Source organism: Drosophila elegans, unplaced genomic scaffold, assembly GCF_018152505.1.
Source record: "Drosophila elegans isolate 14027-0461.03 unplaced genomic scaffold, ASM1815250v1 contig_208, whole genome shotgun sequence".
NCBI lineage: Eukaryota > Metazoa > Arthropoda > Insecta > Diptera > Drosophilidae > Drosophila > Drosophila elegans.
The window spans coordinates 6,457,510-6,485,026 of NW_024545578.1; the positions used below are offsets into that span (position 1 = coordinate 6,457,510).

Genomic DNA, 27,517 nt, shown 5'->3' on the forward strand with positions numbered 1-27,517 from the left:
GCGTTACGGATTGTGATTTGCTTACTTATGTAAATCTTTTTTTTATGATTAAGCGATTATATTGTTGGAAGAACAATTTTTGCATTTTACGTAAGTAAATTAAAAATATAATTTATACAGAGCACAAGTGGAGCTTGTGGAAAATATTAAAGAAGTCTAAATCATAAAACTTTAATTCGTTATTTATAATGCCAGAATTGTGCTTAAAAATAGTAAAAACTTTAAAATCCTTCACATAATAACCAGTCTTTATTAGCAAAACATTAAATGTAAGGCAAAACACAATGAGTTAGATTTCATATATCAAATAGCAAAAGCTTAAAGTTAAGTGCCCATTCGAATCACTTCAAAGCGCTTTTCACAATCCCACAACTCCATTAAGCTCATCAAAGACATTCTTGGCTAATCCTCCATTTAGTTAATGGTTGTTTACCGGTAATAAGGATTATTATTTCATTATCGAGAGGGACACAGCTTGCTTATATTCAGAGCGTTGTGAACGTTCGAAACGGAATATTTAGTGAGCACATATTCTTATATAGAGTATGGCGCCTGAAAGGTATATAGTACATATGCAATATTCGCATACATATGATACCTGCACGTGTGCGCTTGTAAAAAACAAAAGCAATGGCCGTTGGCTTCGACATGTTCATCTTTTGCTTGGATGAGCTGCCTTGCCTCTCCGGGCTGTTTAAATATGTATTGCTTTGCATATTTTATAAACTCCACGTGCTTTTTCAGACAACACTTACTCAGTAATACTCCCGCACACATACAGAAACTCGCATTTCGCGTTTCCTAACTCGATAATATTGATTGGTAAGGAGGGACTGAGAATGAACAGCACAGATGCCAGGCAACTTATAAAAACAAAAAGAAAATAAATCAGAAAAACTAATGCAGTTTAAAAATTGATTGATGGAAATCTTTTTAAAAACTTCTAGTATTCGGAACTAACTTAGTAATATATATTTATTAGGAATATCTTTTAAAGACCCCGAAAAATATGCAATAAAGAAGCTAAATAAAAGCAAATAAAGATTTAGCTTGTTGTGCTAAACGACAAATATAATATGTCTAAACAACATCTTTCGAAACCGTTTAAATTGATTTTAAGTCATAAAAGATAAAGATGATCTTAGTAAGGATTCTCACTAAGACAATTAGGCATCTTGTCGAATACTAAAAAGGTCCAGCTACCGAACAGAGGATTTTTCAGCTTTTTTTTTTTGAAAAGTCCCCAAATGGGCATCTCTGCCATACATTATCCATTTTCTCAATCGAATAGTGAGTCACGGGGTCTCCTCCGGGGTCAGTGTTGTTAATGTGGGCCATCAACTTACCATTTCGCGGGCTCCACCGTAGCCAGCTTCAGTTCCGTGGTCCTTGCCATCGCGATAATCCTTTTGTTCGCTGCTCTGGGGCGTTTTAAATCGCGAGCGTTTTTTGCGCTACGTGTTTTTGGATTTTCACCGCTTGGGATTTTTTTGGTGTTTATATGTATTACGGAGTGGCTGTGCACTTGACAAATTGTTATTGCTGTTGTTTGCTTGTTAGTTGCCGGTTTGCTTGTTTATTTTTACACTTTGTGCAGCACACTTCGGGGATGCTGATAAATGGCCCTTCGGTTGATCATTTCACATATGCATTAGACGCTTCATTTTTGTATATGACCGCGACACATTGCCACGGATTATGTGATTTCTTCCGAGCACTGGATGAATATTTAATACTTCAATTTCCGAGCGCAGCAAAATGAGCAAGTGGAACGGCGAAAGGGGAGTGAAAGTGAGTTGGCTACAGTTTTCCCCGCTTGGCCATTTAAGGCGACTTTCACCGCAGATCCATTCGCATTATCAGCATTTGGCCTAACCCTATAACGCACTCCCACCCCCGCCCACCGACCGCCGGACACGCCCCTTTGGCTGCAAAGTGTCTCAAGTGCGCCATTAGGCGTTTGTTAATGGCTTTTTACCGTTTTGCTGCTCATCTCCAAGCGGCATGCAACGAGACACTCAGAAAAAAGAGGTAAAATAACCTTAAGCTAATAAATCTAGCTAGAATATTTTCCAGCTCCAACATACTTTTATTTGAAATCTAAAATATCTGAAGTCTTTTCTGATTCTAAAAGCATAATTTGTACTTCATTTTAAGCTAAAAATTACGTGAAAATGTTAATGACTTTAAAAATATTGGGTGAACTACTTTTTAATTATTTATTTTTTTTTCTTAAAACTTCTTCACTTTTTGCAATGGAATGGAAACTGAACTATATCCAGATCTTATCGAGATATTTGTTTGACGGCTATCAAGGATTCTGAAAACTTGAAACATGAAAAATCTATACCTTCTCGGCAATAAACTAACGAAGCGCACTTTTTCACAGGACATAATAGAACTAAAATCCATTTTTTCAGTGTTCAGCAACAAACGCGCTGAAAACTCATTTAGTATGCTTAATGACGTCATGTGTGCGCTGTTTTTAAGTAGCCTCCCCCTTTCCGAAAGTGTGTGTGTGTGTGTTTGTTGGCCCCACCCTGCATGCGACAATTCTCAGTTGCCTCCTTTTCTGTTATTGTCACAGCCGATGTTGCTGCTTTTTTGGTGGGTTTTTTTTTTGTTTTTTTGTTTTAGGACCACTCCTCTTTTGTTGATTTTCAGCCTTCATTGTTGCGTTGGTCATTTGAAATGCAGATGGCCTTGGACGGCTTAGCCCCTGGCTCCACTTTGAATGCTCCGCCCAAAATAGTCTCGCTAACCTAAACTCTTAACAAAACAGCGAATAGTTGTGTGAATGGCAGCACAGCCTTGGGGGAAATCTTACTAACTTTGCCATAGAATTTCCATGGCGAGGCGCCGAGACAAACGAGCACAGAGTCAAACGGTCTTCATTGTTTCTTCTTAACTTTTGGGATTATGACCTCGAATCAATGCTGATTTGGCAGTTTTCTTTTTGTTCGCATGTTAATAAAATAATGTATGAGGCGGAAGTCTTTAGCCGCACGAAATATTTCATAATGTTTGATAAATGAAAATATTATATTTAATGTTGATATTTCTTTATTTATATTTCAGTTTTAGCTTTAAGACAACAAAAAGATTTATAAATATGTAAAAACTCATATTTTTAAGAAAATAATATTGAATATTTTATTTGAACTAAATAATTTATTTTTTTAGTAATTCATCATTAAATTTCAACTCTACTAAGAATTGCATAAATATTATTATTTGGTTAATTCATTTCTACGACGAGTAAGGAATAGATATATAATTAAGGTAATTTAGTTCACTCTTTAGTTTTTCCCGCATTTTCACAGTACTTAAAGTTTTCCAAGGCATGAGCTTCAGTTTACTTTAATTCAAGTATTTTAGTTATCTAGTTCTAAGACGTGTTAAGTATAATGAGATATTTCAGTTCTTTGTTTAACTTCCAAAGAGTCTGCTTTGGAATTCCCTTTAATTAAACTATTTTAGTTTCCTAGTTGGCAAACCCTCTGACCCCAGCTAAATGGCTGACTCTGCGTGGTTGATGAGTTAATGTCCTGTGTTCATTAAATGTCACAGACGCTCCTCTGGGGAAGTGCATACAGCTGGAGTTAGTGACTGACCTAAGACCTTTAAACACTTTATATTCTGCTGGTCATGTAGCCGTCTTGGCCTCCCATTTAAAGTCAGTTGGCTGACACAATCTAATGTTGACTTTGCATGTTATACTGGTGGTTGGAAAGTCTTGGTCTGGCCGCTGATATAGCCACTATAGCCAGCCAGTTTTCCGCGAAAACTAGTTCACTCCCTTTTTGCCGTTTCACCAACGCTTTTGTATGCTTTGTTTAATTTTGATCGTTGCGTTATTCAAATATGTAGGCACTCACATTCACACACACACTATAGAACCGAATGGCAAAGAAATTTCCACTCCTAGAAGTTGGGGAGCAACTCCCCACGAAACTTGTTTCTGTTATTTCTTTTTTTTTATATTTTTTTTTTTGTTTGGTTAAAAAGGTACTACTGGCCGAAACCGAATCGAAGTCACAACTGTGGGAAGCGAACAATTCTGGAGGAGAGACGTCCGTTCGGGAACAGCTTGAGCAACAAACTGTTGGCCAAGAGGATTTTTTGGTTTTTGGAGTCGGCCAAAGCTCGTCGTCAGTAGCTCGTGTTTGGGGCACGCTGTTGCTATTGGCAGTGAAAGCTTTCCCCCTGTTTGCCGCCCCCCACTCCGCCACTTTTCCACCATTTTCCATGTGCGGCAGGACACGTGCGGAGCTTTTTAGCACGTGAGCCGTGTGTGTTTTACACCTGGACACTGGCTGTGTGTGGCAGTTTCGAAAAAAACCTTTCTCAACAAGTGGAAAGCTTTCAATTTGCTATTAATTAGCGAATGTCTACTAATTGAATTTTCATGGCCACGACAGCGCAGAGCTACTAATTTTTCAGTCTGTCCTCATTTTTGTTGTTTTTGGCAAGTTTCTAAAAGTTTCAACTGCGCTCATTTTCAACCTGTTGACCAGCTTATGGCGTGGTATTCGTTTGGGGGGGTGGCACAACTTGTGTCCTTACACAGTTCTGCCCCAGCAGCAGGGACCTTGTGTTGCTCTTGAAAATGGCAGCCAGCAAGCAGAAGTCGGCTGAAATATTTATGCACGTAAGGTCATCACAGCTATTTGGCTGCACTCCGCTCGGCGGGCTGGCACTAAAAATAAGTCGGTAAGTAGATATAAGTATAATTCGCGTGAGAACACTCTCTCGTCTCGCACATATATATGTTTCGCAAGTTTTGGAAATTTCGTGCCTTAATACTTTGGCAAGGACATGGCGCTAAGGCCTTTGCTGGAGTGTCCGACAACAATGAAAACTCTATAATTGAAAAATAATTGCAATAATTGCATTGTGATCAAATTTTGCCAGTTTTTCTTACAGCCAAAAATATGATGAATGGCAAAAGAGCAAAGTATACAGTGCATTTAGTGAGGAAACAAAAATAATAGTTTTTCTGAATGTTTTGTTTTTTGGGCGCGGCTGACGCAAAACTTATAAATTTAAAGATTTAGCTGTTAATGGCCTTAATTAAATGTGTAATGTACTAAAAACATATGTACTTATTTTAAATACATTTTTAATTCAAAAAAGTAATTTAATTTTTATTTTAAATTAGGCTTAAATTAAATTTTGTTAAATTCAAATTATAACGATTGTTTGAAGTTGTTAAAAGCAATAAACGCGGTTCGTGTATAAATGTCCAAGCCTTCAAAAGCTTAAAAATACAATTTATTTATTATCTTAAAAAACCAGTATTTTTAAAAAGGCGGGCTTTATTGAGGTCTAGATGGTGGAAGAAACGGGCTATTGAGTTTGATGCCAAAAAAGCTCATAAGAGCCAACCTCATCGGTGTAAATGTAGAATGTAGAAAGATTTATTCAACACGGAATTCTACAAAGTAGACAACATAAATGGTCTACTTTATTTTTACTTTACTTTACTTGAGCTGGTGTTTCCCGCCAGTGCTAGTCACCTTCAAAAAGCCCTGGAAGAAACAGTTTCAGTTGACGGAAAAACAGTTTAAGCTAAAGAAATCAAAAGATTCCGTTAGACTCTGACTGGTAGTCTAAAAAATCGCCAAAATAAAGAAAAATTTCAAGCAAATGGTGCGCTTTTAAACTCGCAGTTAATGTTACATTCGTGAACCTTCTGACACAATTTTTAATTTGAAAGGTGTTCATAGAAAAGTTGTACTCGCATCGCTCTTAAAAAAGTGGCTTGTTCACTTAAAAGACTGGAAATGAACAGTCTAAAATGCAAGTTGTTAGAAATAAAAATAAATTTTAAAAAACATTGTCAAATGCTAGGCCATTTAAATGCTCTTATTTCAAAGTGAACAAAGTTCAGCCCAGCGGTATGCTTTTTACAAACCTATTGACCTGTACTTGATTGACCATTAGGACAATCAATTGATTCCTGCCCATTCCCATAAAAAGAAAGTGCGCATCTTACGTTGTTAAATTTTATTTTAAATGGTTTTTCTCTTTCAATTACAAATGTATTTAATATTATTGTTGTTGCTGCTGCTTTTTCGTATATTTTGTTGTTGTTAACGCATTTGATTCTTGACTTGTGTTGCTGTTGTATATTTTTATGTGTGCATAAAAATCGATTCACAATCAACAACATTATTTGGTTTTTGTTTTGATTTATATTTTTACATAAAATGCATTTCGTTTGTAAATAAAATAATGTCTGCATGAATTTTTGTTAAAGTATTCTCTTGCCAGTTGCCCTGCGCGGCGCGCTTCATATAAATATGTAGTGTATATATAATTTGCTTTCGGTTTTCATTTATTTTATTATTAAATTACATTTCACAAAATACAATTCACAACTACACTTGACGTCAAGTTTCTGGTTTCCGTGTAACTTCAACTAGTCCATCAATCACCTCCCAGCTTTCAATCCTCCTCTATCCTGACCTATCAATCTAAAATCCACTCCATTATGAAATATTTTCTTTTTAAAATTAAAAAGTCGTATACATTCGCAAATTGCAATCAATTTCGGTTCATCAATTTAGTAAATAAATTTTCAATCACAAATATAAACTGAAAATGTTTCGAGTCGCTTAAACTGAATAATGTTTGCATTAAATATTTTTACATTTTACCATTTCAATTCATTTGGTTTTCCCATTTACGTATATTCGTTACACTCGTTAGCCTTTAATATTTTTTAATTATAGATAAAAGCGTTTGCTATGTACGCCTTGAACTTAAGTTGGAGAAATGCAAAAGTCCATTCGGGGATCCAACTTTCTCTTAGAGAACTAAACTAAACGCTACTAGATAGCAATATTTCTTTAAGCTTATTAACAACATCAAATAGTACGCGTAAATGGTTGTATTGGATTTTGTTTTTTTTTTATTTTTGCGTTCAATGCGTTTAATATGTATACTAAACATTGTACGTCGTGTAGAGAAATTTGCTAATTAATGATTACTCTTTTTTGGTTTTGTTTTCTGCTTCTGTTTGCTTAACTTGGAGAGCTTCGTTTTAATGATACGTATAAGTGTTCGAGGGATTCTCTTGTAAATGCTTAAAATTAAAATGAAATCACAAAAAGAATAAACAAAGCAACTTAAACGAAAATGTACTTACTTGTCATGCACAAGGAAATCATGATAAAACGATAAGAAAGTAACTCAAAAGTGAAATATTTTGTATATTGTTTTTATTACAGCTTTTGCATGTTTTTTGATTTGTGTATAGAAATAGTTATAGTTGCTAAAAACATTACACACATAGTTGTTGCTATATCATATAATTTATAATATAAAGTTCATTCCCTCTTTCTTGTATTGTTTCGTATGTGAAATGGTTTGAAATGCTAACAGTTAAATTGTTGCTTTTACCATGTAATATAAATATTAAATTTAAATACAATAGTTTTTAATGCTTGATAGATATTTCGTTTTGCTTCATCTTGCCATTTTGTTTCGTTTTTGTCTACAACTAAGGTTACATTTAATTTAATACTCTTATATAAACGTTTTAGCTTTATACAATTTTTATTTTTGCTTCTTTTATAAATGCAAAAAATGCCCTGCGTCGGCTGCAAAAGTTGGCATTTTCATTTACTCATTTATTTGTTAGGTGAAGAAGGGGGATAAGGGTTTTGGTAGTATTTTCTTTTTGGGTTTTTGTAAAAATTAAATTCAATTTTTGAGCTTAAATGCAGAGTTGCTTTTGATGCTGAAATGCAAGTTACTATATTTATATTTAATTTCATATTTTAGTTTCAGGGTTTCTCTCGTCTCTAAACAAAAAATACGATTACAAACTAGGCGCGATTTGAAAATATGTACAAAACTTAGTGTTGGATAATGCCTTATGTTAGGTTAAATAATTTACAAATGGTATCTGGCAACACGGACTGCCTGCTCTTTGATAATGCGACAACCCTAAAATCGCAACTAACTTTCTACGGGCATTCGAAGTGTTTCTTATTTTTTTGTATTTACTTTTTATATTTGCGTTCGTAATGTTTAATGTTTATGTTTAGGTTAAGGTTAATAGTGTAGTTAGTTTGATTAAAAGTTAGTTGTAATTTCGAAATATGGCTCGTGGCTCTGACTTGGCAGTGTGGGCATATTCCGCTCGCTACTTTACCCCCGAGTGCTCTACGTGGCGGTTACTTAATTGGTTTTGCGTTTCTCAGTCTATTTCGTTGAGGAAAGTGTTTTGTGGAAGGGCATAACAACAGAAGAGGTGGCATTATGAATATTTTGATAGGAAAGTAGTTAATGGCAGGTGGAACAAACGCGCTTCAACTGGATTCGATCGTCATTTTTTTATTTTTGGGAAAGTACCCTTTTCGCTACGCCCTTGGCCAAGCTCTTGGCTCATCTGCTTTAAAAGACAAAGGTTTTTTTGGACTAGAATCTTGTATGCAGATTGTTTGGTTACCACATCTCTAATGGTTATTCTCGACCCTGTTTCGATTTCTAACTTTTAGGAAATTTGTCGAAATAAGAAGGCATTGAAATTCTTTCAGAAACAAATTGTAATTAAATAAGACTTCGAAAATCTGGTTTCTATATATTACAAAAAAAAGAGCTACATTTGGTAGATGTAAATTTTATATTGGAAAAGTTTTTGTTCCAGTAATTTTAATAATTTATTAAATATTAAGAAAACAAAATATAACAAAATGATTTCTATTTTTAAATTATTAATCTTTTTAAAATGACATTTGGTGTGCGAAAGTTATAAATGGTTAATATTAAGTCTACTTTTTTGAAATACAATTTTTGTTTAACAAATCATCAAAATTGAAACAAGACTTTGTTGAGATAATACAAAATTTCATGAAATCACATTCCGCAAAAATCGATCGGAATTGGAAACAGAAACAGAAACAGGGGCTCTTGTTGCGCTTTCCACTCAGTGAACAAACTACGGCTACTCGAATTAATATGGCATTTTGCTGGAAAACCTTTGCTAAAGCTGCCCCGAGCGAGCGAGCGAGCGAGCTAGATGGGTGATGGATGTGGTGGAGGGGTCGTCGGGTGAGAGCCTAAGAGTGCGAGTGAGACAGCAGAGGCCGGGCATGCGAATCGACCAGCTTGAGTGGCTACAGTTGGCTAAAACTGCTGGTCGATACCCAGTGCGCGGTGTCCGGGCGTACCATTAACTATATGGGACCGTAGTCGCTGAGCGCCTGGCCCGGATGCTGGGCACCCGGTCCGCCGGGCAGCGTGACCACCACGGACACGGCCCGCGAATCGATCACCGATCCGGGAGCGGTATTCTGTCCGCCCACGCCATTGTTTCCGTTCCCATTGCCGTAGACATTGCCGGGATTACCGCCGCCGCCGCCAGAGGCGCCATGCATCAGGGTGCCGGGGAGAGGGCCCATGCCGACCGTGCTGCTGCTCATCGCGGTGCCGTGGCCAAGGGTGCCGCCGCCAATGGTGCTACCGCCGCCCCCGCCACCGCCGCCGCCCATGGTCGATGCTCCCCCGACTCTCCATGTCATACGTGGCTGGCCGCCGGTTGCTTGAGAACATGGTGGTGCAGGTGATGGTGGCTGGTGGATGCCACCGAGGCGCCTCCAGCCTGGGTGTAGGGCGTGGCCAGCAGCGAGCCCGCCGCCGAGCCCACGGGCATGCCCATCCCGGATCCGGCATACGGATGCGGAATGGGGGGTCGCTGCTTGATCAGCGCCTGATTGGCGCCCGTGCGATCGGGCGCTCCGAAAAGTCGCCGCCAGAAGCGACGCCAGCTCTCCAGTGTCTTGCCGGACCAAATCCAAACGCCCGAGGTGATGCCCACGGCCAGGGCCATGAAGTACTTGAGCATCAGCACCGAGTAGAGCGGCTTCTTGCCGGGACCCTTCACCTGGGCACACGGACAGGCCAGCGCCTTGATCCAGTCCTCGAAGTAGGCCGCCTCGTACAGATAGCAGCCGATCACTATGGTGGCCGGCACTGTGTAGAGCACCGAGAAGATGCCAATCCTGATCATCAGCTTCTCCAGCTTATCCGCCTTGACGCCGGCTCCAACGCCACCCTGCTGCTTGATCACCGATCGAATCCGGAAGAGGGAGACAAAGCCGGCCATCAGGAAGGTGGTGCCAATAACCAGGTAAACGAAGAGCGGGGCCAGCACAAAGGTCTTCAGGTGATCCGGGTTCAGGTTGCCCACATAGCAAATGCCCAGTATGGGATCGCCATCCACCGCGGAGAGCAGGAGCACGGCCACCGACTGGACCGTGGGTATGAGCCAGGCGGCCAGGTGGAAGTACTGCGAGTGCTTGGTAATGGCCTCATTGCCCCACTTCAGTCCAGCGGCCAAAAACCAGGTGAAGCTGAGGATGACCCACCAGATCGAGGAGGCCATGCCGAAGAAGTAGGTTAGCAGGAAGACCAGGGTGCAGGAATGCGGACCCGTTGAGCTCTCCCGCAGCAGCAGGCCATCGCAGGCTATCTCCTCGTTTTGGAGGAAATTCCGGGACAAATAGCCCACGGCCACCATGAAATAGCAGGCGGAGAGGAAGACAATCGGCCGTTCCGGGTACTTAAACCTTTCGGTGTCGATGATGAATGTGGTTAGGGTCATGAGCGTGCTGCAGAAGCACAGGCCCGACCACAGGGCGATCCAGAGGCCGGCGAAATCCTTTTCGTCGTTGCTGAAGAAGGGTCCCTTGCAGGGAATGCCGCAGTTTGGCACGCCGGCGATCCTTTGCACAGTGAGGTTCATGTACCAGTGATGCGGATGGTGCATCATGGGCGACTGCTGCTGCTGCTGCAGCAGCTGCTCCTTCCCCAGGAAGATGAGTGGGGAGCGGCACGAGCAGCTGCACTCTTTTCCGCTTGCCTTTTCTCCTTGGGGATTTTGGCAGTTTTTTGAATTGCGTCCGCGGCATTGTTTTGTGTTCGTTGAGCCACCGCTGCCGCCGGCACCACCGCCGCCGGAGCCACTGCCTCCCTGCTTTCGCTTGCCACCGGACCCAGAACCGCTGCCAGATCCTCCCGACCCGCCAGAGCCACTGCCGCCACTGCCCGCTTCGGTATAGGAAGGCTGCTCCATGCACAGGTTGTCGGGGTCACCATGGATGGGCAAGTGCTCGCAGGCCATCCTCTCCGGCCACTCGAAGCTGTACTGCTGCATAATGGGTGCACATCCCGAACGTGCTCGTTCGCAGACACTGCGGCAAACGGGCAGTGGTTTGTGATAGTCCTCCAAACATATGGGCGTGTACATGCTGCACAGGAAGAACTTGAGGTCCGGTGAGCACTTGATCTCCACCAGGGGCCAGAACTGGTGCACCTCCAGGCCCGCCTCGTCCTGTGTTTCGTGGTTCATTTCGTTGGGAAAGGAGGTCATGTTGTAGCCAATGCCCCGGCACATGGGTATGGTGATCTCCTCGCAGCGCAGATTGGGATCCTTGGGTATGGCCGGCACTCCGTATCCGGGCGCAGGACTCGCGTCCAAACCATGTCCGCCCATTCCCATGCCGCCCATGCCCAGGCCGTGATCCGGACTGTGCTGCGGCCCATCCGCTCGACAGCAAGTCGTCAGGATGAGGATGAGTGCGAATCCCAGGAGTCCCAGGAGCCTCATTCGATTGTGTCTCATTGTGTGCGTCTTAGCTTAGCTTCGTTCTCGTGTGTGACTTGCACCCCCACTCGGGGTCTCTGTTGGCCCTCTGACCTTCTCTGCGCTTGCACCTCACTCCACGTGGAGGCGCCTCGAGAGCCGGAAAAGCGAGTCGCGTTTCCTTCCTGCCAGACAGACAGCTCAGCGTCAAATCGTCAGCGCTCGACAAACGGCGTGGTCTAGCTGTAATTAAAGGAAAATAAAAAAAATAATTAGTTTTAAGGTTAATTAAAAAAATAAAATAACTACTAAGTTCTTAATAAAATTCACCAGTTTCTCAGAAAATTATAAGACCTCATAAACAACTGCCTTGAAAAGTACAGGGTCCAAAAAACCTATGCTAGTTTAAAATCAAGTTGTATTTAATTTGATTTGCCTTGATTTATTTATTTAGCCAGTAATAAAACCAATAATAAATTACTCTAATATTTCCAACGTCACACCACACAAATTTATGATCATTAAATCACCATTTTGTTTACTGCTATACTTTTATGATAAGGAATTCAGATCCTGATAATGATAGTCTGCACATGTTCAAACCGATTTTTGAAATTATTTTAAGCTTCTAACGAGTCAACCTCCGAAATTCAACTGATTTTCTGCTCTAAAATTTTCCAACAGACGTCACATCGTGGAAAAGAGATGGTGTTATAGTCGTAATTGTGGATCACTGATGAGGCGGCGACAAGTCGTAACTGCTCTTTCCTGTTTTCTGATTCGCTTTCTGGGCCACTCCCTGGAGAACTTTCGCGCTTCATTTGTTTCAATTGAGCGCCGCGACACTTGGACGACATGTCCATGTCACATGTCAAGCACTCCGCTTCTCCCACCATCCAGCACTTCTCCCCGATTTCCCACTCCTCCAACGAGTGTCAACCCTTCCGCCAATATTTGCTGACGCTTCGGGGCTGTCCCTGCTGATGACTCTGATTCCGATTCCAATTCCGATTCTGGAACTGCTACTGCTGCTGCTGACCAAGAGGCGCATCAATCAAAATCAGTGAGTTTTATTAAATTTGACGGCGTCTGCTGGCTGCAAACGCATACATCCAGTGCAGATAGAAAAAAAATTACCCTCTAGAATTAGAAACGATATATATGAATTCAGAAGTTTGCAATAAAAAAAAATATACAAAAACTACTTTTTAGATTAAAAAAATATGTATCTAAATCGGGAAACAATTAACTATATCAAAAGTATGCAACATAACATACTACATTTCCTAGTATCAGAGGTTTATTAAATAAACAGTAAATTCGAATAAAAAACAGCTAGGATAATGGGTTTAAGTATATTAAATATATCAAAAATAACGTATTTCCTTAAAACAAAATTTATAATATGCTCCTATGATTTATTTCTGTAACATGTGTGCTTTTGAAGTTTTTAAATCTGCTAAATTTTAAAGAGTCTTTCAAAAGTAGTTACTTTCCATATGTTACACCCCGTTTTTTTCTCTTGTGTGTGCTTGATGAAAGTGTTTGCTTTGGTTTCCCAGCCGAAGAAGGGTGTGAAACGCTGATGGATTGGATGTGATGAGGCAGAAATTAATTCAAGACAATTGCTCACTTGAAACGCAGTCAAAATGGAGGCTGCAAAGCCACCCATCAAGTTAAGTTTCCACTCATCGCTGGCTGGATAATAAATATTATATGGGTGACACCTTATTTGGGGATAAACAACTCTGACATGGCAGCTGGCGATATCGATGCCAGTGGTTTGTGGTCAACTCAACGGGCACACAGCACAGCTGCTCCAGCTCCAGAAGCGATACTTGGCGATACCGAAAAATTGACAGCTGGACAGACTGAAGTGAAGGGCAATTTACTCGCCAGCAGCTAGCAGCTAGCAGCTTCTGTATGCTCAAAGTCACGAAATTTATCTACAAGATCCAGTTTTTAGCAAGTGTCAAGTGACATACATATTTGCGGCTTTTGCGGCCAGCTTCAGCATCAGTTTCAGTTTGGGATGGATCTCAGCTGCGCGTGTGTGGTCCAAAAGGAAAAGCATCAGCTTTAAAGCTTTACAGCTATACAGAGCTCTTGGAAAAAGTGTCAACAACAGCTGCAAATAAAACATAGTCGTACTCCCCGTACTTTACCCCGCCTTCTACTTTGTTTGGCGCTGAAAGTCCTTTCATTGTTTTTCCGAATGAATGACATTTTAATTAATAACATTTGTGTGCGCTAGTCGACGGCGTGGCGTCCATCACAAATTTGCCCACTCCTCCTGTTTGCCACCGATACAACCCCGAAAATAAGTTGGTAAAGTGTGGCTGTGGCTCTCACTGAAACATTTTTCGTGTTAAAATGTTTGCCGAGCACTTCAAAATAATTAAGTAAATACGCTACGGAAAATGTTTCTAGGACAGCGTGGACGTGGGACGGGGAAAAAGCCCAAGTGTTGTGATTACAACTCGAGGGTAGCGCCAAAAATAAACGTTGAAATCCAATATCGAAATGTGGGCACCAGGCAATCGGATCGTGAGAAACAATGCCAGGCGTTAGTCCGGCTATCGATTACAGCGAATATATATTCTTTATACTCCACATAAGATGGTGGCATCTATCGGTTGCGGTGATGCTGCTTACGCAATGTTCTCCTACTCAAATGACAAATTCAGCAGATGATGGAAGTGCAAAAGTGCAGAGAAGCTGTCATAAATCAAGGTTGAAGAGTGGTTACAGCTGGCCGAGGATTTGAAATAATTTTTCAAAAATTATTTGTTGCAAAACAAAGTTAAATTTGATTTACAATGGCTAAATATATGGGGTACAGAAGCTGTAATTCATTCAAAGAAAATTTAACAATCCAAAATAATTAAAAATAAGTACTTTAAAGTTTAAAACAAATTAAATTTCCCCTAGTAAGTACCCCAATGGCAAAACCTAACCCAATGCATTAACATTTGCCCTCCCAAATTGACACTTGGGTTTTTTCTTCGTACCCGAAAGTAAAAATTAGCAGTAAGCCGAAACAATGCGACAATCACCGAACGGAAAGAGGGAAAAGTCTAATTGGTTTGTCCGACGCAGGAAAATCATATTGAAATGCAGCGAACGTGACCAAAATGGCAGAGACCCCAGCAGAGCGAAATGAAACAGAAAAGAAAAGAAAATGCGTACATATGAACACGTTGGATATGGAAAAGCCACGTTCACAACGGCTTCCACATTTGGATTTGGCCAACGGGTGGTGGTGATTCTGGTTGTGTGCTGTTGTTGTTGTGGTCCGAAAAGAAAAACACTACTTGCTCTGGTTATTAAAGCCTCGAGTGGACGAGGGATCTTGGGCTCCTTTCGGGCCCGACTGTGTTCTGATTGCCGGGCAACACAACTACCACTAATAGGTGGATGTGTTCATGGGAAATGGCCTGGAAATAATAGCAAACGTGCTTCTCTCGAGTGGAGCGAGGCAAAAAAAGAAGAAAAAAAAGAAATAAGCAGAATGCATAAATATTATTTTTAATAGAGAAAAATGTCTCAAGTGGCGGTGACGAATGGATCGCTTCTCTGAGATTCTCTGTGATTCTCCCCGTTTTCTCGGCTTCTCCAAGTGGTAGCTAAATGTTTGTATTTGCCCCGATCGACTGGGCCATGTTTGCTTAATGATTTGTTGTTTTTCCCCCGCTCAGAGTATTTAGTGCAGACTCATATTGTTTATTTAATTGTTAACAAGCGTGCGGCTCAGACGCTACAAGCTCGTTACGAGTAACAAATTATTACTCGAACCCGAATGCATGGCTTTTTGCCAATCATTCCGCCGCTGCTAGAATTTATACAAAATCACGCTGCCATCCAGTCTCAACGATGTTTGTCCAAGCTCTCCAGCAACTAGAGATCTGGCTCTGACTTTCCTGGCCATGTTTGCCAAAGACTTGAGAATGCAGCGAGACAGAGATTCAGCGGGGAAAATGGAGAGGGATCCCCCGGTGATCGGTGAATGGCTGCGCTTCGATGCACTAAAGAGGTCGTCGGGCGGAAGCTGTTACCAAAGTTGGTAGCTCGCCATCACCAGCAACATGGGCAAAACACAGCAGCAACAGCAGCAGCAGCAACAGCAACAGCAGCAACTGCGACAACGACAACCTGACTGTTTTAATTAAACAAACAAGCCAAAGACACGACGGGAAGACGACACCAACGAGCAAATAAGTAGCAAGTGTTGCTGGCTACTCAAAGTACAGTCGACACCCATGGCAAACAAACTGCACAAGGTGTGGGTTTCCAAGAAGGTGGGAATTTCAAAACAAGAAGAGTCTTGAAGGAATGATCTCATTTGCAATATTCCGAGCATCTAAGAAGATGTGTTGTATTTCATTTCATGGATGACTAAAAATGTTGATTGTAACTATTTACATACTTTTCTTAATTACCTTTAACAAAGCCATAAACTTTTAACTACCAATATCGCTTACAAGTACAGTTTACAGCGAGACACAAAAGCGGAGGAAGTAAGTCCGGCGTTCAACTCAAGATAATGATGATGAGCAATTAACCAAACAATGCCCGAAACCAGCATTGTTGGGCAGCCAAAGAGAATGCTAATCGATAACTTATCGCCCCGATGGAGGCCAATCAATCAATCAAAGGCAAAAAACTATAATAAAAAAAAATCCCCCATCGAAGAGGTCTTCATACAAAACGGCTCCAAATCGCCAGCTTCTGGAGTTTGGGGTAAAAATGCAGGAAAAAATAAGCGCCGAATAAGAACGCGGAACATGGAAAAGCCAAAAGGAAAAACTTGCCAACCACAAAGCACTTAAACTTTCTATGGGGGGTATTTCCGCTCTGTTCTCCGTTTTTTTTTATATTTTCGGGGCATCCCCTGTCCCCGTCGCAGGTGCACGAGGCACAAAGAAGCGTTGAAGCAGCAGCAACAAACTCGAAGGGCTCGCAGGTGCAACAGTCAACTCAAATCGCCCACCCACCTCCCCCACTACGCTGTGGCCTTGGCCAAAGCAAACCGCGAAAATCAATTGAAAAACTCGCCGTGAAAAGCGGAAGGAAAAACGAAGGGAGGGTGGCAGGTAGGAAAAACAGAATCAGGAGCTGGATGAGGAGGAGGAGCAACTGTTTGCCTTGTTGGCGGCGGCATCAAAAAGCGCGTAGCGGCGCAAAATGAAAACAGTTTGTCGACACGGTAGGGTCAGAGTGAGAGAGAGAGACAGGTAGACATTTACTGAAAGAGACGGCAAATGAAAAAGTTTTTATTTTACCAACCCCTTGCCCACCACCCCAACCCAAAGTCAATGCAGACAAGTTCCATGACCTTACAAACGCAGCGCGAGTTCAAATGGGGAAACGGCAAAAAGGGCTGCGGAAAATGGGGAAAAGCGGCGGTCTCGACTCTCCTGTGAGCTTTTCCCCGAGGAGCTTTGTCAACGTAATAACACAAAACTGGCTCAAGATTTTTGCGCGTCCGCCCATTAAAATCATTGACATTTAAACGTGTTTTTGCTTTCCTTTTTTTTTTTTCTTTTTTGCATTTGCATTTGCCAGGCTGTTTTTGCTGTCACACTTTTGCAACAAAAATTTTTTTTAAAAAAAGGGTTTTAGAGCACTCTTCCCTGCGCTTTGGATCTTTGATGTTCGGTTGCTTTTGTTGCTTTGTGAAAGTTTTAGCAAAATGCAAATTGTTTGTGCATGTGGTCCATCATTAAATGCTTTTTTGCATAGTTCTTTTTTTGTTTCAGTCCATGCTTAACCACTGTGAGTCCTCTGACTTTACAATTAAGTTTTAATTAAGTGGACGCCATCATGACTCCGCTGATTGTGAATCTATCTCATTATTCACTGGCTTTTCTCTCTATTCCTCTGGTGGCTTCATTTGGCTCCTTTGATAAATTATGGTAAATGCATAACTAAGAGATCCTCGGAGATCGGGGAAATCCGGTGGGCACTTCACGCAAAACGATTTGCAAATGTCAAACTGTTCCTGTGTATTTTTGGGAACCACCCTGCACCACCAAAGAAATTCGGAAGGGATGGGAAGGGTTCTTTCGAGGGGTTGATTTCGTCGTTTAGGGTTTTCTATTATTGAATATTTCTTGTCCTTGTTTTTTTTTCGTCGTTGTTGTCAATGTTTTGTGCTAAAACTCTTACTGCGGACTAAATGACACCGCAGAAAGCGAGTGGAACAGCTAAAAGGACAAAGCCAGAGGGGTGGCAATACACGCAAAAAATTATTTATACAAGTTTGCTAATAAAAAAAGTACAAAACTTGATTGAAAGTCGTATTCAAAAGACCATGAATGTATGACAAACATTTACAATGTCTATTTTTATCCTTTTAGGCAATATTCACTAAATAAATTGTTATATATTTTAAGTAAGATTCATTTGTATTAAGACAATAAATATAGTGACCTTCTATTTAAGAGTAAATATAAAATTAACATATTTAACTTTCTGTGCAAAACAAGATTATTTCAATTTTATTTTCTGTGCAAAATAAGTGAGCCTGAGGTTGAAGGCGAAACAAAAACATGGAAATAAAATTAAATTTCCGATTTTTACCCCGCTTCCTACGCCCTGGTAAATTTTGCTAATAACAAGACAAAAGTGCAGCTGCAGTGGCCAAAGGGGAATGAAGGGGTGCTTTACAGGGGGTGTGAACTGTCGGCTGGCTGACTAAATACAAAAGAGTGTCAAGTGTCTTCCCAGCTAAAAGGCAAAAACCTACAAAAAAAAAAACATGCAAGTCCTGCATGTGTGGGTGGTAGGGTGGTTGTCCTGTTGGCAGATTTTATTTTCCATTTCAAATTTTGCAGCATGAGCAAGCGTTTTTATTTTGACAGTTGTTGCCACTCCCCTTTTGGTAGACTTTCGGGGGAGAAGAAAAACAATTAAAAACGAATTGCCTTGCACTCCCGTTCCCAATTCCATTTCCTCTGCGACAATGAAAACACATCCCGAAGCCCATCAAAAAAGAGTTTTGTGGGGTACAAATTAAATATACCAAAGAATAAAAAAAAAAGTAAATATATATATATTATTTTTGTTGCTTCAGGATATGGCACATTTGTAAAATAACAATTTTCTGGTTGGGAAAAGGCGAAGAGGTTTTATGATGCAACTTTAACGCATCATAAAACAGCGGCGTGAAAGGAACTATAAAAATGTTCATGACTTTTTCCACCAAGCTGAGGTGTTACAAGATATATATTAAGTGCCGAGTAACGATAATGACTTTTGGGAAAAACAGGAATGGAGGTAATCATTGTCCAGTTTTATGGAATTCCAATGGATTTCGTCCCATAAATTTTTTAAATATTATAAAGTTATTGCACATAAAATAAAATGTCCATATCCCATAGTTTTTTCACATTTTATTTACTCCATTCAAATTTATTTTGTTATTATTGTTAACGTAGAAAACCAGTTACCATTCAGGTTTCAAATTTTTCATTTTTCCATTTAACGATCTTCCATTCCCGAGGCATTTATATTATTGCCATTTGTTGGTTTTTTAACTTTCCAAAATGAAAAACGAAAAAAAACTGTTATTGCCATTTATCTACGATTTACATTTATAGGCATATTTGATAATCGACCGTTTTATGGCTAATGCCGGTGACGGCACTTTTACACCCCGATTTGGCAATAAAAGTAATTGAATCATAAATGCAGCGCGGCTACTAAAAAAATAAAATATGCTGATATTTGTTGATGGAAAACTAATTGAAACAGCAGGAAAGCTAGAGAGGTGGTTTAACGACTGTCGCCGCGTTGTCTGTGGCTCACATTCCGGTGGCTCTTTCATTTTTATGGCAATTAAAGGGAACCGCAGTAAAAAATAACCAACTGCCGGCGACATTGACATACAAAAAACCAACAAAAAAATAGAAAAAAAACGGCAGAAAAACTATTACGGTAAGAGTTTTCCCGGCTGTTGTGACACATGCAATAAAAACGATTTTTATGGTCATTTGAAAGCGTCAAGAGGGCAAAAAGAAGGGCCCCAAAGAACATATACATTCCGGCATGAATGATGCATGTTATGTCTGAAGTTCTAGGTTGACAATTTAGCATGTCTCCCTGGTTGTACTCCTTCTCCGGGGATGGAAACTCCGTCCCCATTTGGCGTACAAACATTTTTAGTGCCCTTTGTTGTCAACTAACAACCTCGTGCCGTCCACACACACACACACCAGCACACCCACACACAAACGTGTATTAATTAATGTCAGTGTGGAAATTAAGTGAAATATATCTGCAACATGCTCCCGGAAAATGCGAGGATGTTTCGTAGGTAGCGTCGCTTGTTGTGTGACAAAATGCCGCTGACATGGATAATTAATGGTGAGCTACGAGGTGGGGACTTCAAGACACATAGGTGACATCGGGTTGAGGGGTCGTGTGTGGTGACCTCCACCTGCGAAAGGTGCTTAATTGCTGAGCTTGGGCCAGACTAAGTACAGTGGATGTACCGCAGCAACACCTTTAATTAAGATCTAAACTTATTTTCCTAATAATAATTGTTTCCTCAGCACGCAGAAAAATTAAAGCCATTTGGGATGCGATATTGCAAGACCAAATTTTTTATTAACCTATCATCATTTAATTCGCCAAGTTTTGATAGAGTGTAAAAGTATTTAAAAACCTTAGAGCATTTAGGTATAATATTAACTAAATATTTTCTTTTTTATGATTTTTAATTTACCATAGAATTTTTAAGTGTAAAATATGCAATGCATCTCAAGTGTTAACCTGTTTGTTCGGCAGACCATAAGTCAACATTTTCTATTTACGACCAAACAAACGAAAATAAAAAAATAGGAGCACCATAATTTATGATGTGTTTGCTTTGACCGAATTTCCGCAATTAATTCACAGACATTTATTGTATTTATTTACGCGACGCCAACGCACTTTGGCAACATTCTTGATTGGTAGCAATTAATTTATGCAATTTAATGCAATGCAAACAACGAATCACATCATGGCTCATAAATTCCCATTTTTAGAGTGCGGCCTGCCAAAAAGGATTTTTATTTATTTGTTTTAGCCAGCACTTTTGCAATAGTTTGTATGGTTTTTGACTTTGAAATTCGTGTGTGTGAGTGTATATGAGGGCAATTTGACGTCTCGATGTCTGGTTTCTATTTCAATGCTATAAATTTGTCGCCGCTCTCACTCTATTTTCATGGCTCTCTGCGCTGCTCTTTCAATATTACGCATACGCCTCGGGGGCTCCGCTATCCTGGTGGGTGGCTCTTCCTCCGCCTGGCATTGATTTTTATGTTTGTTTGTCGCTGCTGTTTCTCCCCATATTCCGTAGCGTCTTTTTGGCTTGCTTTGTATTATATGTATATGCTCCCTTTCCCCTCATACTTTTTTTGTTGTATTTTTCTCTCGTATTTAATGGCATTTGTAGCTTGGTTTATTTTGTTGGCATGCGTGCGCGACCCGACGCCAAACGATAAACACGCGGCAGCCACCGTCGCCGGTTTGCCCGCCTCCCAATTTTCCGATTTTCCCGCTTTTCCCCCATCTTTTAACCCCCTTCTTTATTTCGCTATGTGTCTCTGGCATGCGTTTAAGTTTTCAGTTAATGGCTTTTAATGGCATTGCTGCTGCTGCGTTTGTTTTTCTTGGCTTTCTTGTCAAAATGCTAAATAAACATCCAAATCAATTAGTTGCGTAAATTTCGATTCAAAAGAGACAAAATTAGTTCAATCAATAGATGAAAGATGCCATTGAAAAGCCATAAAAAGTATACAATTCCCCTTTGACTTGACTAAAAGTATTTCAGTGCCATACCAAAGGAGAAATTTGAGTTTCGAAACACCAATATTATTAATATAAATGACACATCCAAATCCCCGCATCAGATAAACCATCCAAATAAATAATATTAACCACACTCATTTATCTTCCCCGCATTTGTCGGGGCGAAAGAATATCATTTAGAAATCTGATTAATTTACCACCTTTAGCGCAGGCCAGAGACATTCTATAAATACCGACCACAAATATTGGTTTTGCGCCGCCCAAAACACACGTTTCCAAATATTTTCCAACTAATTTAGCACCCTCTTCAAGTCATAAAGTTGCAGTCCAATTCAGATTCAAATGGAAATGCATAAACCAATGCGAGACCACAAATTACCAAATTCAATCTGCGTATACAGGGCGATGTATAGTATATACTATACATGTGGATGTAAATTTGAAATGCGAGGCACATGTCCCAGGCAGTCGTCTTTCCCCCGGGCTCTTGGTTTTTGGATTTCTGCCTTCGGCTAGGGGAATTTCAATGAGGCATCTCGCATCTCGGCGACTCTGCTCTCCGGCTCTGGTTTATAATTTATGGCGCTGTGGCTAATGGCCAAATTGCCCATAACAATAATTTGCATGCAAGCGCTTCCAACTTTGACTAATTTCTTTTGGCCAGACCCACAGAAATCTTAAAAATTCACAGGCTCGCCCAGCCATATATCACTCAGTATCAATATCAAAATCAATATAAATATCGGTCGAAGGAAATGCAGAGAGCGGGCAGAACAGAAATCGAAAAACAATTTACAATAATTGCTTAATTGAAACGCCAGGGCCACTGTAGAATTTAAATTTATGAAAGCATCAGACCCCAAATCGAACAAAATCATAAATAAATCGCGGGCTTATCAGCGTTTTTTGTTGCTGGCACTTTGTGGCATTTCAAAGTGAAAATGCCGCCCTACCCTAAAAAGTTTGAAAGTGGACAGCACATGACTCTTGATACCGATCCGAGTTTCGATTCCTAGCTGACAGATGAACTTTGTACTCCACATATCAACCGTCTTGGTCTGACAGCTTTCATGTTTTGTTGGCTTCCAAAATTTAGGAATATTTTAAGAGCTAGGTTTCTCCGATAAGCACATTTCAATATTCTATATTGAAATTGTCATGCAACTTTCTGTTGATTTCCTTTTACAGAACATACTAGGTATTGAAAATAAATCTCAACCAATTTTTCTTTGCATAATTTGTATTTGTGATTGACAGACAAACAACTTGGGTATCAAACTGCTGCACTGAAGAAAAGAAATTTTATAACAAATTTGGTAATTAAAATGATTTATAGATTTTTGTTGTTAACTTTATGCATCTCAATCTTGCTGCACATAACATTTATTTTTCTTTGTATTAAGTGGGAGAACTCTTAAATTTAATTTTTTTCTGTGCAGCCTATAGGTAGAAGTAAAGTTTCCCCATTAGCATTTTCATGCCACATATGGCTGGCAAATGTAGGAACAACAGTCAGTCAACTCCACTCCACTCAACTCAACTAAACTCGACTCAAAGGCAGACAATAGGCCTGCGGGACATGCGACAGCGCCTATGTGTTTTCGAACTTCCCCCGATGTTTTATACGACTTTTTCGTAGGCGTAACATGTGTGGCATAAACAAAGATACAAAACGGACGGAAAATATCAACCGATATTCGCTTGTACATGTACTATACATGCCAGTATGCAAAAGTCCGAGGGAAGGCGTGAAACTGTTGATAGTCTATTGCACTTTTTTCTTCTTTCTGTTTGTGTTATTCTTTTTTATAGCTATGCAATAAAAATATTTACGATGCCAAAGCGCCAAATATGTAGGGAAATTGTTCGAAACAAGGGTGGGGTCGTTGTGGGGGGTAGGGACAACCGGAGGGTTAATAAAATGTTGCACTTGTAACAAGAAATTGAAGTTGCAAAAGTTGGTTGCGGAAATTTATTTCACTTTTATTTTAAACGCTGATGGAAAAAGATTTTGTTAGGCGATAAAACTGAAAAACTGATTTGAAATTTAGTAATAAAAACTTGTGTAGTTGGGTTTCGTTTCGTTGTGGGTTTAACTTTCAAAAATGAGCCAAAGTAGAAGTTATGGATTTAAATATAGAGTTTCTATTTTTACTTATAAATTTATTTGGTTTATTTTGTACAAGTTTTCTGCATAATATAGTTTATTATTTTGCTTCTTTTAAATTTTAACTTCTGCCTTAAGTTCAACATTTTCGGGCTTAATTCTTTGGTCAGCTTTGATTTCCCCCTGGTCACAGTACAAGGAAATCAAATGAGCTGAACAAGAGAAAAAATGTAAATGAGCAGAGTCGAATAAGGAAAGTTTTGAAGGGGATGTGCTGCAGAGGAAGTGGGAACCAATGAACTCTTGGTATGCTGCAGATGCAACTGCATTCTGAATTCACCATTCTCCATTCTGCACTCCGCAGTCGCTTTCAAAATAACTCGGCCCACACGATTTCCCCGACCTCCTCCCAACACCCAGGTTTTCCACGATTTTCCACCCACCTCCCAGTGTAAAGTGCAGGCGGCTGGCTGCAATCAACGCACTTGTTCCTGTTTTTCTTTCCTTCTCAGGGAAACGCTGCTGCCGCTGCTTCTGATTCCCTGTTATTGTTGTAAACTATTTATGCATTTCGAAGTTTATTTGAAACACGAACAGCAACACACAGGAATTCCCTGCATGGCATTTCAAATGTTGTTCGAGATTCCCATTGCTATTCCTATTCCTATTTGGCTTTTCCCTAGAAGATGTGGATCTTTGTTCAGCTTCTCCTGCTGCTGCTGCTGCTGTTTGTTGATTTTATGAACTGTTTTTCTTGCTTCACTTGCTCTCAGTCGGGTGCCCCCTGGCCACATATGGTCACCTTAATTTTCCAGAGGTGGCTGAGGAATGGGGGTATTTTCTTTTCCCTTTTTTTTGTTGTTGCATCAAATAATTTATGCCTTTTTCCCTGGGCTCTTGGTTTATTTTTTCAAGCGCATTTCAACAGCCAAAGCAATCAGCGCGTGTTTTTCGGGCAGGAAACAGCACGAAGGGATGTCGGATGATGTGTGCCACTCCACTCCAAGCCCCTCCACCCCCCACTTCCCACTCAACGGGTGGTTCCACTGTAGCTGCACGATGCGTGATCCGCCTTAGGTGGATATCCACTGTTGTTTACACTAACGCCATGGCCGACGTGCCACAAAAGTTGAGTTCAATCGAATAGAATCGAATCAGGGGCAATTCGAGCCAACCGTAAGGTGCAAACTGATTTGGGCAAACGATTTGGTTTAACCGGAGTTCAAGTTGCCGTGAAACAGAAATTCAGTTAGCATCATTGTCTGCTCATGTCTTATATAACATTATCGAGACCCATTTGGTTTATTCTTGTGAGAATTTCTGATAGCCTCTAAAAGGGCACTTTTAAGAAATAAGAAATATTTTTGGTAGGTATTTACTTCTTTGAATAACGAACTTGAGAATCTTAAACTGCTATTCATTTAAGATCCAAGTACTAAAAGGATATTACAATATTCCGGTATTTATATATATTATTGATTTGGTAAATTAAAAAAAAGATAAATAATCAATTCAAATTGTATAGTCCTGAAATTACACATATAAAATGTAGGCATACCTAAGCCTTAATCATTATTAAAATCAGGGAATCAAGGAACCATGACAAACAATATATCTATCACACAACACATTTGTTACTCATAAGCATTTCTATAATTTCCCAACAATAAATATCATAACAATTTATGTATCCAATCCCTAGCCAAGTGAAACCCATCTCCAAGCAGCACTGGCATTTCTAATGAACTCTGCCTGAGGCTACACGGAATATATACACATTTTACCCACGAGCAGGCAACGAGAATATGAAAATATCTTTAGAACATTGATTGACTGCTCGACATGATCGACGTGATCAATGCGAGGGAGTGGCGTACAGGGGGAAAATCTAGGGGAAAAGATATCTGCCTGGCTGCCGTCTACAATTATAATTCAATTAACCGAATAATTCCATCTTTCTCTAGCGCAGTCGAGCGCCACATGCTGCGATAGGAGACGTTGCATGTTTGGCATATTAAATTAGTTATTTGTAATTTTAAGCAAACGCATTGTAAACAAAAAACAGAAAAGGCACACGAAGATCGAGCGAACGAACGGATTGAGAATGATGATGTGTCATTGCAGTATGTTTGCCCATCTGGCTGAATCAATGTTTGTATTTATGGAAATATTCTCATGTTTTAATTACGAGAACATTTCGAAATGTCTCGCATAACAAATGAGCCTCGGAACAAACGAAAATAAAACAACAGTGTCTGGAGAGAGAAAAAAAACAAAAAGCAAACCATATCAACAAAAAGCTTCGACAGTTGGCCAGACAAGTTGAGACGACGAAAGAGACGACTGTAGAGTGGCAGAAAGAGACGGACAGATGCTAACTAGACTGCAAGGCTTACCAGGATATTTTGCATTAAAGCCGGCAAAGGAAATATGAGAGAATGATGGATAGGCAAAGCAGGGAACCAGATGATGATGACGACGGAAGATGGAGTCGAGCTGAAGAACTTGGCAACTCAACTGCCGGCAAAAGCAGAAAGAAGTCAACAGCTCGTTAACGTTAAAGTGGCAAAAGATATGCCAGCAGATTCAGTTCTCTCTTTCCCGGTCTCTCTACCACATTCTCATATTCTCTGCTGAAAAGGGTAAGCCAACAATGGGGCAACAAGTCGCGTCTGAAGATGCATCGCCCACGGCAGCCGAAACCAGAAAACCAGGCTCAAACCAAAAGAATAGTCCTACACCGAGGAAAACTATAATAAGTAAGGTTTAATTAAGTTCCAACTGAATTATCTCCTTAGTTAATAAATTGTACAATGGAAAATGCTAGGAAGTTTGTAATAAAAATGTATCAATAAATAATCAAACAAGTTGTGGCTATAGAAAATCATTTCTTAAAGGAGTTGAACTACATACTTCAAAGAATTCATTTTAATAAGAAGTTTTTCTAAATCATCTCGTAAGTGAGCTAAATATATAGTTATTCGAAAAAATCTAGAAAGTAAGTGATATCAATTTTTAAAGAGTTTCTTAATTTGTTAAGTATTTTTTCAAAATAACTTATAGATGTAAAGCTTATTTTTATTTTTCTCTGTGCACCAGGAGTTGGCTCGTTTTGAAGAGTAAAATTGGCGTTGAAAAGTAACTGCCGACAACCGCAGACGAAGACGATGTTTATGATGCCGATGGATGCTGGATGCTGACTACTAGGAGATTCATGCTTCTTGGCTCCTTGGTCAATTGCACTGCCCGGGTCACACAGACGGCCATGGCATTTTTCTCTCCATTGTGCGGCAAACTAGGCGCAATGAAGTAGCCAAGGGGCCAAGTGTTGGTGGGGAAAGGTCAAGTTTTCTGGCCTCTTATTTATTTTCACTTCTAGCTGATGTCTTCTTGTATGCAAAATTGTAAGGAACAGGAATTTACAGAGCAGAAGAGTCTATAAATTGTAACCAAACTAATATTTTGCAACGAAATGGTGATTTAACAACTTATAAAACTTACAAAATTAAAAACACTACACGGTCAATTCCCAGTCCAGAAATTATATTAAAATATCAATAAGAAATTATTAATTATAACAGCCAAAGAAATATTTGTAAAATTTCTAAGCTATAAATTTCGCTTTCAACTTACCATTTTTTCCATTCCGTTGGTTTAGCTGCTTTCTGGTTGATTTCCTGCTTCATACAATTCCGACCAGCTGTAATGAGATGCAAAAAGAGATACGAAAAGGCTGATAAGTTATCTGATATCTGATGATTTTAGATGCAGCTATAAAAACTTAAAATAAGCAACTTCCATAAAACGAAATCCCCGAGCGGAGATTTCGAGAATCGCTAAATCTTGCTAATCGTAAAAGGGGTCGTAAAAAAATGTTTATAAATCTTGTATAATTAGAAAATATTAAAGGCCAAATAACTTAATTATGCAATAAGCATAAAACTGGATTTATGCCCGAAAATCTGCTGGAAAAAAAGGGACTTGGCGACATAATTTACAGTCTGTCCGAAGGGGAA

At 39.9% G+C, this 27,517-nt stretch overlaps 2 protein-coding genes across 3 annotated transcripts in view; both read right to left on the minus strand.

The window, feature by feature from the left end:
• LOC108146316 (protein lingerer) overlaps positions 1-4,078 on the minus strand; it is a 29,509-nt gene extending 25,431 nt beyond the window's left edge. For both annotated transcript variants that reach the window (XM_017272278.2, XM_017272277.2), the window contains exons 1-2: positions 3,879-4,078; positions 1,347-1,717 (exon numbers count right to left, since the gene is read on the minus strand). The gene's annotated coding sequence lies outside the window, so the exon portion shown is untranslated. The remainder of the gene's footprint in view (positions 1-1,346; positions 1,718-3,878) is intronic.
• A 5,347-nt stretch (positions 4,079-9,425) lies between these two features.
• The window catches only part of LOC108145814 (frizzled-2), a 98,383-nt gene continuing 80,291 nt past the window's right edge, over positions 9,426-27,517 (minus strand). Inside the window, exons 6-7 of the mRNA XM_017271404.2 lie at positions 27,135-27,201; positions 9,426-11,839 (exon numbers count right to left, since the gene is read on the minus strand). Coding sequence (XP_017126893.1) covers positions 9,530-11,635 — 2,106 coding nt within the window. The 5' untranslated portion in view covers positions 11,636-11,839; positions 27,135-27,201 and the 3' untranslated portion in view covers positions 9,426-9,529. The remainder of the gene's footprint in view (positions 11,840-27,134; positions 27,202-27,517) is intronic.